At 48.1% G+C, this 12,349-nt stretch overlaps 1 protein-coding gene across 1 annotated transcript; it reads left to right on the top strand.

The window, feature by feature from the left end:
- Nucleotides 1-1,413: 1,413 nt before the first annotated feature.
- LOC138919026 (spermatogenesis-associated protein 31D4-like) lies at nt 1,414-8,972 on the top strand. Its single transcript, XM_070242937.1, has 4 exons — nt 1,414-2,889; nt 3,636-3,681; nt 4,280-4,340; nt 4,619-8,972. The coding sequence occupies exons 1-4, from the start codon at nt 2,692-2,694 to the stop codon at nt 8,829-8,831; spliced, it is 4,518 nt and encodes a 1,505-aa protein (XP_070099038.1). The 5' UTR covers nt 1,414-2,691; the 3' UTR covers nt 8,832-8,972.
- Nucleotides 8,973-12,349: the final 3,377 nt, after the last annotated feature.

Here is a 12,349-nt window from a genome sequence, read left to right as displayed (position 1 = left end):
CATTGTCTGCAACCAATCTGCACAAGGAGAAAGAAGGAACACAGAGAAGACACACCTGCTTTCAAAAGTTCCAACCTGGAAATGGCACACACCACTTCCACTCCCATTGCATTGGCTGAAACATAGTCACACGCCACACCTCACTGCAAGTTGCTGGGTGACTGCCTTCCTGGGCACCCAGGACAAGGATGTGGACAAACAGCCAGTAGTCCCACCCACAATGTCATCAGGTTGACCCTGGTCTTCATGCTGCTGCTCAGTCCACAGCGTGTCTGCCAGGCCTATGGTTAGGGTTTAGATATTTTACAAAGGCGCGGGGGTTGGGGGTCATGGTTTGGGACTTCAAAGAGGAGGAAGCCAATTCACAAGGAGACAGAAAACCAAATGTTTGCTGGGCCATCTCTAAACAAATGAGAGAGAACTTGTGTAAAATGGGCCCGGCTAGGTACCTTCTTCTCTACCACATCTAGAGTTCCCTACGTTGACAGCTCCTTCCTGGAACAGGCCTTCTGTCTTAAATTCTTTTAGGCAGTTAGGGGTGAGGCCAAAGTTTCTTTCATATATAAATTTTGAGTGTATATATGTAATTTATAGAACTAAATAAATGAATTTAAATATAGATACAATGGATTATATATTCTATTATATAGCAATATTAATATATATTATATATAGATAATCTCCTTGGTTCTCCAGAGAACCCTGACGAATACAGGAGGAGTTAATATTCTTTTATCGATGGCATTTACATTTAATCATTTGAAATTCTTAGTTATGACATTGTTATGGCTTGCAAGGAAGTGTCCTTTTCAGTGTTTCATTTAGAGGCCTCAAGATACCAATGTTAAAAAGTTTCCCATTTTACTTGTTTGGTTTGATAGGCTTTTTCCAATTGAGTGCACAGATAAACCAATTTAGGAATTTCAAAGGAGCCCCATTTAGGCCAGTGAAGCCTTAAATCACCCTGAGTAATCTGAGCCCAGTGGAACAAAAATCTACATGTAGAAGGTCTGTATTCTTTAAAGACAAAACCAGCAGGAGTCCCAGAGTGGGGCTGTTCTTTGGTGGTCCTCTTAGAAAATGGATTTCTCATCTGTATGAACTTACCAAAGGATCAAAGGCCCAAAAAAGGAGTGAAAGAAACAGAAGTTTCTAACAAAGCTGACAACGGAAGGATGGCCAGAACCAGTATCAAAGGACGCCTACAGAAAGAGTCTGGACCTCTACCAAAAATGGGAGGTCCAGGCCCAGGAGGACTTACCACCAGGAACCAGAGCCACCAGGAGGAGACGACAGAGCACAAAAGATTCTTTGCAGGCACCTTGCTTGTGTCTGTGAAGTGGCACCAGAATTGAAGGTCAGTAGCTAGGGATCCCACTTCTGTCACCATATAAAGTCAGCAAATAAGAGGCATAAACTGCAAAAGAACCAAAAAGTTTATTTGGGGTCTCAAGAATTGCAATTCAGGAGATGTAGATTCGAGTAGAAGCTCAAATGTGCTCCTAGGAAGACAAAGGAGGCAGGGGTAGATAAAAGGAAAGGACACAGGCTTACAAAGGTCTACAGTGAACAGTTACTGACTGGTTCTGGCATGGGGTGAGCTGACTTGCCAGAACATAGTTGGTCCTAGGCAGACTGTCCCTTCTTGGAATGAGGAAACACTTCAAGATGTGACCTCTGCTGTCAGGTAAAGCTCAAAAGTTCAGTTAACATCTGGTGGTGGATGTGGTGTACAAGCATAAGCCCCACTTCCTTAATGGCCTCCCAGCTCCATTTTAGAAGCCTTGAAAATGGTATTCCGTTTTGTCATTGTCATCCACCACAGTCACGCACCACGTAACAATATTAACGATGTTTCGGTCACTGATGGACCACATATATGACAGTGGTCCCATACGGGTAGCACCACATAGCCTAGGTGTGTAGTAGGCTCTACCACTTAGGTTTGTGTAAGTACACTGTGTGATGTTCACACAACAGTGAAAGTGCCTAATGATGCATTTCTCTAAACATTTCCCTTTCATTAAGTGAGGTACGCCTGTACTGATTTTAGTCTTGTGAGTGTTGAATAATGAATTACTCATTTCAATTATTTGAGTCAGCCCCACTGGCTGAAGATGGTAAAGGCTGACTGAAGCAAAAAACTAAAATTTGTTATTCAACATTCACAAAACCAAATGAGTAAAGAAGAACTTTAAGTTCTATATCAGGGTTCATGTAAGGCAAAAACATTCTAAAGGAAAGATGGATTTGAGGACATATATGATTCTGAGTGTAAATGTCTGGGTACAAGCAAAAATTCCAGGGAGCATTTCAGACTTTCGAGGCAGTGGAATTGGTGAAACCAAAGTCAAGCTCTCCAAACAGTAAAGGGGGCCCAGGTAATATCTGGAGTACAGGTGGAACAGGCAGAAAATTTCATTAATGTAATTGTATGATTTCATGAACGGACAGAGTTGGAAAATAGGATGGCAGGGTAGGGCAGAGGGACCTGGAGGGCCCAGGATGGATGGAGAGATCAGCTGGGCTGGTGGGAGGAAGGGGCCATGGGCACACCCTCTTCATGTCCCCTCCCCCACCCTCTGAAACCCTTTGTGACTCTTCAGTGCTCTGTGATGCAGGCCTGGGATTATAGGCAAGTGCGGACACTCTCAGAGCTCAGTTGCCTCAGGCAGCCTTGCGATTCAGAAAATGGAGTTCAGTCAATGGAATGTTCTCTCATTTCTGAATAGCCATATGGAGTTGTTTTTGAGCATCTGCTCAACATTCTTAGATAGTGACTATAACCTCAGCATCATGTGTGGGTTGTGGTTGCTTCTTCTGTTCCTGTGCTTCCTGGTGGGGATTCCATCTTTACCAACCTTGTGGAAAACCAAAATCTACCAAAAGGTAAGGATCCCTGGGCAAGCCACCAACAGGGATTTTTTATTGTTGTTTCCATTTCTAGTCCCACATTTTTAAATGAGTTGGTCCAGAGAGACTCCTAAGATGGCAAGTCTGAATAGAGGATAGAACATCATCCTTCTAGGGGAATAGGCCAGGCAGGACTAGGGGTTCAGCTGGGACTGTTTCCCATTTAAAACTCACAGACCATCTGGGTGTGGTGGAGGATTCCCGGATAAAATCCCATCAGTGATTTCACGGCCCTGCATTAGGTTATTTAGAGAGTTTGGGTTCTGTGTAGGAGAACACTGTTCCCAACACTGGATCACGAGTCACATTCCCATGACGGGCGTCATTCGACCAAACCGTCCTTTGTACTGGGCAGATCAGGAGAGCAGGGCTGAGCCTCTGAGCAGACACTGGAGTGTGAGCTCTGTCCCAGGATACAGGGTCCTATCTGAGGAAGCACAGATGTGACTGGGGGCCTCAGAGTCTATGCCCTCCTTGAGCAGAGGACTTCTGACTGAGAATATCAAGTGTGGACTCTAGCCAAAAATCCTCCTTCGAGTTTTTCAAAGAAGGAAAAATTGAAAGTATCTTATCACCTTTAGAAATTCAGAAAGGGAAAGCACACAAAGTGCTAGTAATAAAAATAGAGAGTGACATTAATCTTGGATGAATATCTGAGTTTCCTAGAGAGAGGAGCAAGCCAACTAAGTCCTCGCTCCTCATTCTTTTCTTTTTGTTCTCAGCGTCAGGGCAGAGCCAAGAGGAGAAGAAAAGGTGGAACATCAAGTGGTAAGGTTCCACCTATCCCACCTGAGCTCTCCAAGGGTGACACATCCTGTCCTCTCCATGAGGTCCCAGGTCCATGGTCTCTGAGGATGTCAGTCGCTAGATAGAGTCCCTCTCAGAAAATAGAGGCCTCAGAGGAAAGGCTCATGGGAAGGTAGTCAGAACCCGAGACATTTCTCAGATTCCTGCTCTGCCCAGCTCTGGGCATGAAGCAGTGATGGGCCTGGACAATGGGTGTTGCCCAGTGGGTTGCCGTGGGAGACGCCAAGAGTCAGAACTTCTGTGTCCTGACCTTGTGAAACTACGTTGACTTCCTGGATGATCAGACTCCTCTTTGAGGTAACCATTGACCTATGTTCCTCACATGGTGGTTTTGAACATCCCATGGGATAATGTATGTGACAGTACTTTATAAATGAAGCAACAAACACATGTGAACCTTATTAATATTATCATTGACCGTTTGACCACATCTACTGATTCTTGGGGCTTTCAGAGTTAATATCCCGTTAATATCCCAAGGGTCTCCCATAAAGGGACTCCCGTGTAACACCTATGCTTCTACCTTTATTACATGTAATTCACTCTTCTGGTTTCCCAGGTTGGAGAAACTACCAGAGGGAAACAGAGGAGAAAAGGAGGCTAATTTCTATTCTGAAAAGGTGACTAGTCTTTTCTTTCCTGATCCCTCTTTGACATGTTCTCTGCAATTCCAGGGATTCAGTACAGCCTGCAGTAGTCATGGGAGGGGTTTGCCATAGGAACGGGTATGTGAATGAAGGCCTTGGGGTGAGGGCTGCTGAGTGTATGGTGAAGTCATAGATGTGGGGCATTGTGAAGGGGCAGCAGGCTTCAGGTGGCCCCTCCCCTGACAGGCCAGCAGGTCCTCCTTTCCTTGTTCTGGTCCTGGCTACAGTTTTCTACTTCCTGTCTCCCGCAGGCCCCTAGGCCGGCCTCTCGATACCACCCGCATTCGTCAACTATTATGCCCAGACCCCTCCTGTGAGGTGTGTAATAGCACAACTGCTGAAATCAATCGGCTGCTGTTCCTGGAGGACCTGGAAGATGATACTGCCTCTGTGTCCTCTATGGCTTCCACAGCTTCTGGGACTGAGTCATCATTCACTCTGTCCTCTGCCTTCTCAGAAGTCCCTCCAGGAGACCTAACACCATCCCCTCCACCTGACCCTTCCCCACCGCCCCCCTCCGTTCTCTCACCTAACCCAATGACACCCTTAGCTGACTTTCTTTCACCCTCACCACCGGGTCACTCTATGCCACCAGAGCCTATTCCTCCCTTGGAGTCCAAATTCCCAGCAGACCATTCCCCACCCCAACCCATTGCCCTTCCCCCTCTCCCACCACATGACACCCAGGCAACGGGTCCTATTCTCCAACCAGAGGCCACTCTGTCTCTGAATACGATCTTCTCTCTTGACCGCACCCTTTCCCAAGATATTAACCCCTTACCAAATTTGCCCCAGATAATGAATCCCAATGACTCACTGGCTTGTCATCACGCACCACCAAGCCTGTCTGTCTCACCACCGACAGACCACCCTTTAACTGTGACTCAATCTAAATCGGTTTCCATCTTATTGAAGTCTGTTCCAGAGAACTCATCTCCAGATAGCCCTGGGGGGTTGTCCACTTATGTCCCAACAATCAGAGGCACTGACCATTCAAGCCTGTCCATTTCAGAATTATCCTGGTGGCAAGCTTGTGCCAAAGACTTGTTCTTAGCACCTTCCACCTTGGCACCACGTGATTTTAATCGAGAGTTTCTTGCCCTCCATTCTCCAGAGTCCTCTCTGGAGAGACACCCTACAGCTAACCTTATAGAGCCTGGTAACCTCTCATTTCTCAGCCCTCATGTCCTGGCACTCCTGGAGAGACAAGTCCGAAAGAGGAGTGATTTCCTGATGTGGAAGGAAAAGGAGAAGGAGAAGGGCTCTTTTCCAAAACAACTTAGGCCAGGCCACCAACTAAATCCTTCGGGGAAAATGTCAGAGTCAAATGCTGATGAGTGTGACTCAGCATTCTCCCTTCCTTTCTGGAGCAGTGCAGGCAAACCAAAGGAGCTGCACATGCATGAGCAGCCCCCATATCCTAAAATCTTGGAGGACCATTTACAGGAAAAATGTATGCAGCTCTTCTGGGGTCTCCCATCTCTGCACAGCGAGTCCTTGCCCTCTGCTATCCGTGACTCACGTGACTGCACCACAATCTTCCTTTTCAATACCATCTCAAATGCCTCCATGGGCCAAGAATCCCCAGTACCTCTCCATCGCCCACCTCCATCCTTGCCTGAGATCCAGCCCCAACCCTTGCCTCAAACCCTGCCCCAATCCCAGCCCCTACCTCTCACTCAGGTCAAGTCCCAGGCCCACCTTAAATCCCCACTCCCAATCCTACCATCTGGTCCTCTACCCCAGATAAGGATCTGTGGAGTGTGTTACCATAGACCCCCGGATGAATCAGAGTCTCTCACCTCATCTGAAATTCAACAACTGGAATGGAAAGTGTTGCAGAAGCAACAGGAAAGTTTGTGGGGTTCCCCCTCTGTAGTCCAAAGATCTCAGGAAGAATTTTGTTCTTCAGCTCCCAACTTTCCTTACCATCAGGCCTCCCAGGCCCATGCCTCCATCTCCACCCTTCCCGTAGAGTTTCCTCTCAGTGATGAGCTGAGGAAGAAACTGGAACATCACCTTCGAAAGAGGCTCATCCAACACCGGTGGGGCCTGCCCCGCAGGATCTGTGAGTGTCTGTCACTGATGATGCCTCCAAGAGATTTCTCAGAGATAGCTAAGTCAGAAAGCAATCGTGGACTCTCACGGATCTCGGTGAACAAAGATCTAAATGTTGGATTGAGCCAATCCAAAAGCTTCCATGAGAGGGGTTCAGAACTGCTTCAGGTAGAGAAGGAGATGGGGAAGGATCAGGGGCATAGCCCAGAGAACGGCCCAAAAGCTCATCTGTTGAGTGACCCAGAGAGCTCTTCAGATAAGGATCCGGCATATGACTCTGAGAAAGACCTAAATAGTCACATGGCAAGTCTGTCAGGGAAAGCTTCAAGGGCCTTGGAGGAAAGTCTAGATCAGAAGCAACTTGAAAATGTCCTGAAAGCACATTTGAGCAAGAAGTTTGAGGAAATCAGTGAGGCTCGGCTCCCTGGGACGGTGCGCAGTTCATGGCATGCTAGCAAGCAGACATTGCTGCTTTCTGACAAACCCCGCACCCAAATAACTCAGAGGAGTTTGCCACCTTCAGTGGGTGGGGACTCCTCCCTGAATACCTTCCAGGAGCTTTGCTTCATTGATTCCAGTGCACAACAGATGATGGAAACCCATATTAAAAGTTTCCGTATGAGGATGGAGTGGGGCCTGCCCTGCAGGGTCCTTGAATCCATACAGGCGTTTAAATTGGAAGATGCTGCATCCCAGTCCTTGCCCTATTTCTACTGTCCCCCCTCAAATAACCCAACTTTGGAAGTCGACTCCAAATCCGAGGGCTTCGAGCCCCACAGAGGAAGCTCTAAATCTGTTCTTCAAGAAAAAGCGGAAACAACAAATTCAGCCCTGGTCCTGGATCGTCTTTGCCCTGCTACATCACCTATGGGCAGGGAAGGACAAGGGGTGCCGAGACAATCACCCTCTGGTATCAACCAAGAGATTGCAGAGGTTGTTCAGAGGAGTAAGGGTGCCAGGCAGACTCATCTGCCTGTCACATGTGGCATCACAGGCAAAACGAGTCAGAACTTTACTCAACTAGGCAACAGATGCCCCCCAGAGCTGCCTGCAAGGCAAGCTGGTGCCAAACCTGAGACAAAAGATGAGAGAGTGAGTTCCAGTGATAGAAGAGAAGGGCGACAGGACAAAAAGATGAAGTCGGAACCCTTTTCCATGTACAACACGGCCAGGGACATATTCAGGGCCAAGGAGCTCAATGCTCTGCAGTCAAAAACTGGTAGTGTGTTGACAACCAGCAAGCCAGGAAGCTCCCAAATGATACGTGAGAATCACAGTAAAATAGAAATTACTGGGACCATTGAAAGCCCTGCACCAAAAAGACAAGTTCCCCAAGACCCAAAGTCATCGGATCTTAAGGAACATCTGTTTGGGGAATTAAAGTCAAAACTAGAGAGGAGGAATCAGAGCCAGGTCCAAGGCCAACACACTGACAGGTCCCCTGCCTCAGAGAGCTTGACTTACAAGGCCTCACTGACTCATGCCCACGGTGTCTCCAGTGGGGACATGGGAGCTTCCCAGGTGCTGCGTGTCCATCTGGAGGACAGTGGGATCAGCAGACAGCAGCGGCAGGAGCCTTGGGTCCCTAAGAAAGACCTAAAGAGGTCCGAGGATAAGAAATTCCCACCAGCTACAATGAGACTGAGCCCTCCGGGCCCCAACAAAGAAGAGCTTGGTGGAGGGGATGCAGGGTTGGGGACATCCCAACCTACAAGAAAGAGTTTCCCTACTCAGATCACAGCATCAGAGGAGACGCTTGGGAGCAAGTCTTCCCAGACCTCATCACAGAAGGCACAGCCTCCTCCTGAAAGTCTGTTCAGAAAAAAGCTGAACGACATTTTTCAATGGCTTCGTCCTGGGACAAAAGGCAAAAAGCAAGACCATCCCCCGGAAAAGGGCCGCCCCATATCATCTGCACAGAGCAGAGGCCTGGTTAAAGGGAGAGCTGCCGTTACTGGGACCACCACGGCTCAGAAGACCAGGACGGTCCCTGGGAAGTTCCCAGTGGAGAAACTGGGGCAGCGGTGTGCAACAGAGGTCACCCGCCCTCAAGAGCCCCTTCCTTCCCTGAGGAAGTTTGTGAAAACTGAGCAGAAGGCAGAAGAGCAGGCCCAGGCAGAGCCCGTCCAGGGGCATCCTTCCAACTACAGGGCTCCCTCCTGTAAAGTGCCAAACGCCAAGTCCTGCCACCAAGAAGTTGTCTTTGCTGGCCAGAATTATCCTACATGTTCTAGACGGATCAGAGACCACAACAGACACCCTCAGAAAGTCGTGGCGCTTAAAGATCAGCTATTGGATCAGAAGCGTCCCTTATCTGTGCCCCGCAGGGAGCATGTGCCCCATCCAAGCTCCACCTGCAGGCGTCAAGCCGGCCCAGGGGCCTCCAGCTGTTCTCACCACTGCTAAAGGCACTATGTTTAGGGATCCGTCTCTACGTCAACAGAAAACGCTTTTCCAGCGTTTCGAGAGCGGAAAATTTCCCACCACAAAATAATTCCTTCTCGTGGAGAATATTAATTCTCCCCAATAAATGATTCTCTAATAATAGTGATGTCTTTTCTGTGTCCTGTGTTGGGGGCATGGGTTTCAGGTAACTCAGGGCTTGTGCTTAGGGAAAAGGAGGAGTGAGTTCAGCTCTTACTGATTGCTTCCTCTGGCTTCTGAAAGGTCACCAGTGCTCTGCAGCTCTTGTTGACAAAGCGATATCACGTGCCCCCAAAAGCCCATTTCCTCCCTGATGAAGTTTGAGGAGGTGGGCTCTGCCTCCTGCCTCTTCGCTTAGCCTTAACGAAAGTGTAGAGCAGCCCACACCTTCCGCTCACTGAATGTTTTACATCCTTCAGAGAGTAGGGAAGACAGGTGTTCTCTATCCGAAGAGGGTCAAGAATAGGTATGCAATTCATAAAACAACAATGAAGAAAAAACAGTGGCTTCATCATGATTTAGAGGTCAGTGACCAGAGGACCCCACAGGGGGTGAACCCTAAATGGGATTTGGGGGGTGGGGGAGGGTATTGCTGCAGTGGATCCTGGGCTGGTGGGGGAGGGGCTAGCAACAGCACAGACACGCCTTAAGAATCTGTCATGTGAGTCATATTAATGTGTTAGGGAAGAATACTTTAAACTTTACACTGAGGTTTCCCTACTGGAAAGGCACCTGGGGGAAGTGGTTCCCCTCTGTAGGTATTTCTTCAGACTGCCAAATGATATTTTGTTGCAGAGCAAAAGCATCACTCAGCTGCCAGTAGTAACAATGTTGACCAAGTAGCCACCTACCTCCCAGGATAAAATAAAGCTGAGAGTAAGGAAAAGATGACTTGGAGTAAGCCAGGAGGAAAGAAAAAATGAAGAGGGGAAAGAAGGACCTTGCTGGTAGAACAAAGCTTTATGCCACATCATCATCCATATGGTGACCCTGTCCTGTTCCCCCCGCCCCCTCCTCAATCTGATCCAGGCATCACCACCTTGAGGCTGATCCAGGCACTGCACAGCACACTGATGCCTTATTCCAAAAAGGCACTGGGCTGTTCTTTGAATACTAAACACTATCTGCAGGGAGGTCATCAGGCATGGCATCCCCCTCTTTGGGAAGGTGATCTTGCTGCCTTCCGTCCATCTATGCTTAATAGGAATATACAAGATCTTGCCCTTAATGTGTACAGTTCACCTATCAGGATGGAAGTGCCGCCTCTGATATTCACGGCCTTGGTGGAGCCATGGTTGGTCTCCCCCAGAACATCTGCAGCTCATGAACCAGAGGTGAGTCCCAGACTATGCACCAGGTTACAGATATATGGGGGTCTCACCATGGACTGCACACATACCCACCCTTACAATAGGGGTTTGGAGGAAAGGCAACTCCACTTAGACAGACTGGGACTCAAAAATTGGCTGAGTGTCAACTGGGGCAAAATTCAAAAAGCATTATGATGGTGAGCGTGAAATACATTAAGTTGTAGATGTCTAAGTAAAATAAAGATGGTTACAAGGGTGGAAAAATAAAATACCAATTTTGTTTTCTAAAAACAACATGATTTTAAAAATGGAAGGGAGGAGAAAAAGGGAAAAATAGAATAAAATGATTGTTCTGTAAGTAATAAGAGGGGGTCAAGACATAGGTGACAAACGAAATAAGACTCCAAGTAAGGGAAAGGAATTTGAGGTTTCCAAGCCCCTTGAGGGAAGCTCTAAAAGTTTTCAGGGAAATAAGGTGCAAACAACGAATTCAGTCCCCATCCTGGATCTTCCACTCCCTGCTACCTCATCTGCGGGCAACGAAGGACAGGGGGCCCTAAAACCATCCCACTCTGATAGCGACCAGGAGCTTGCCAAGGACATCCAGTCAATCGAGCATGGCAGACAGACTTCAGAGATCCTCACACACAGCTTTATAGACAAAGTGAGTCAGAGTAAGACTGCACTAGACAATAACAGATGCAGCCGAGAGGTGCCCACAAGGCAAGCTGGGGCTGGACATATGCCAAGGGATGAGAATGTGAGTTCCAGTGATAGAGAGGACATGATTCAGGGCCAAAAGATGGTGGAGAAGAATTGAAAACATTTTTCCACGTCCACCATGAACTTCAGGGAGATATTCAAGGCTGAGGAGCTGTGCGTTCTTACATCACAATCTTGTGACATCTTGACAACCAACAAGTTGGGAAGCTCCCAAATGGTAAATATCAATGTGAGCAAAGTAGAAACTACCCTGACCAGTCAATGTCCCTCACCAAAAATACCAGTTCCCCAAGATTCCAAGCCATCAGACATTAAAAAACAGCTCCTTACCGAGTTGAAGTTTCAATTGAAGAGCAGGGAACATAGCCAGCCTAAAGGCTCTCCCGCTGACATATCCCTTACTTCAGATAGCTTGCCTTCCGACTCCTCACTGACTCAGTCCCAGAGCGTCTCCAGTGGGGACATGGGAGCTTCCCAGGTGCTGCAAGTCCACTTGGAGGACAATGGGGATTGGCGGGAACCCTGGGCCTCTAAGCATGTCTCATGGAAATGCCAGGATAGGAATTTCCCACCAGCTGCAAAGACAGTGAGACCTCTGGACTCCAGAGCAGGAGAATGTGGAAGCGAGGATTCAGGAGTTGGGACGTCTAAAGCCAGAAAGAAGAGCCACTCTATTGAGGACAGAGAATTAGAGGGCACTTTCCCGTATCTGTCACAGAATGAACAGTTTCCTCCTGAAAGTTACTTCAGAAAAAAAATGAGGCAGTTTTTTCAGTGGATTAATTCCAAGAAAAAAATCACAGGGCAGGAAAGTCTCCAGCAAAAAGCCAAGTTCACGTCAACCTTTGCACCACTCCGAGACCCAGCTCAAAGTGCAGCTCTCGTGAGCTGTGGGCCTCCTGAAGCTCAGGAGCTCATGGCAGCCATCGGGAAGATCCTAGAGGAGAAACCGGCATGGAGATACGAACCTGAGGCTGCAGAGTTAGGTCAGCAGAAGGGGGAACTGCAGGCCCAGGTAGAGCCTGACGAGGGACATCCCTCCAACTACGGGGCTCTCTCTGACCCACAGCCAGGGGAATGGGCAAGGACCACATCCTGCAGCCAAGATGCTGTCCCTCCTGACAAGAGTTTTCGTACAAGGGTTAGACAGAAAAGAGATAGGATCAGACAGCCCTGGAAAGTTGTGGCCTTCAAGGACCAGCATTTATGCCAGAGTCAACCCCCTTCCCCACCCTAAAGGGAGTCTGTGCCCCATCCAAGACCCACCTGCATGCATGATGTATGCCACGTCCCTCCGGCCACCCTCACCTCTAATGAAAGCACTGTGTTCAGAGATCTGACTCTTCTATTCAAACAGGAAATGCTTCTCCAACACTTCCAGGGAGGAAAAATGTCCCCAAAGAAATCATTCAGTCCTTGTTGAGAAAGCATTGCAGTTTTCACGAGAACACATCCTCTGATGAGAAC

This window comes from Equus caballus, chromosome 19 (genome assembly GCF_041296265.1).
Source record: "Equus caballus isolate H_3958 breed thoroughbred chromosome 19, TB-T2T, whole genome shotgun sequence".
Lineage (NCBI taxonomy): Eukaryota > Metazoa > Chordata > Mammalia > Perissodactyla > Equidae > Equus > Equus caballus.
The sequence above is the reverse complement of the archived record's forward strand: the minus strand, read 5'-3'. Positions and strand labels throughout refer to the sequence as shown.

What these genes read in the sequence shown, in the direction of transcription:
- LOC138919026 (XM_070242937.1), top strand. Translation starts at nt 2,692, where the DNA reads ATGGAGTTCAGTCAATGGAATGTTCTCTCATTTCTGAATAGCCATATG. An exon ending in AAACCAAAATCTACCAAAAG is followed by an intron (nt 2,890 to 3,635) that starts GTAAGGATCCCT and finishes TTTTGTTCTCAG; the next exon opens with CGTCAGGGCAGAGCCAAGAG. An exon ending in CTAATTTCTATTCTGAAAAG is followed by an intron (nt 4,341 to 4,618) that starts GTGACTAGTCTT and finishes TGTCTCCCGCAG; the next exon opens with GCCCCTAGGCCGGCCTCTCG.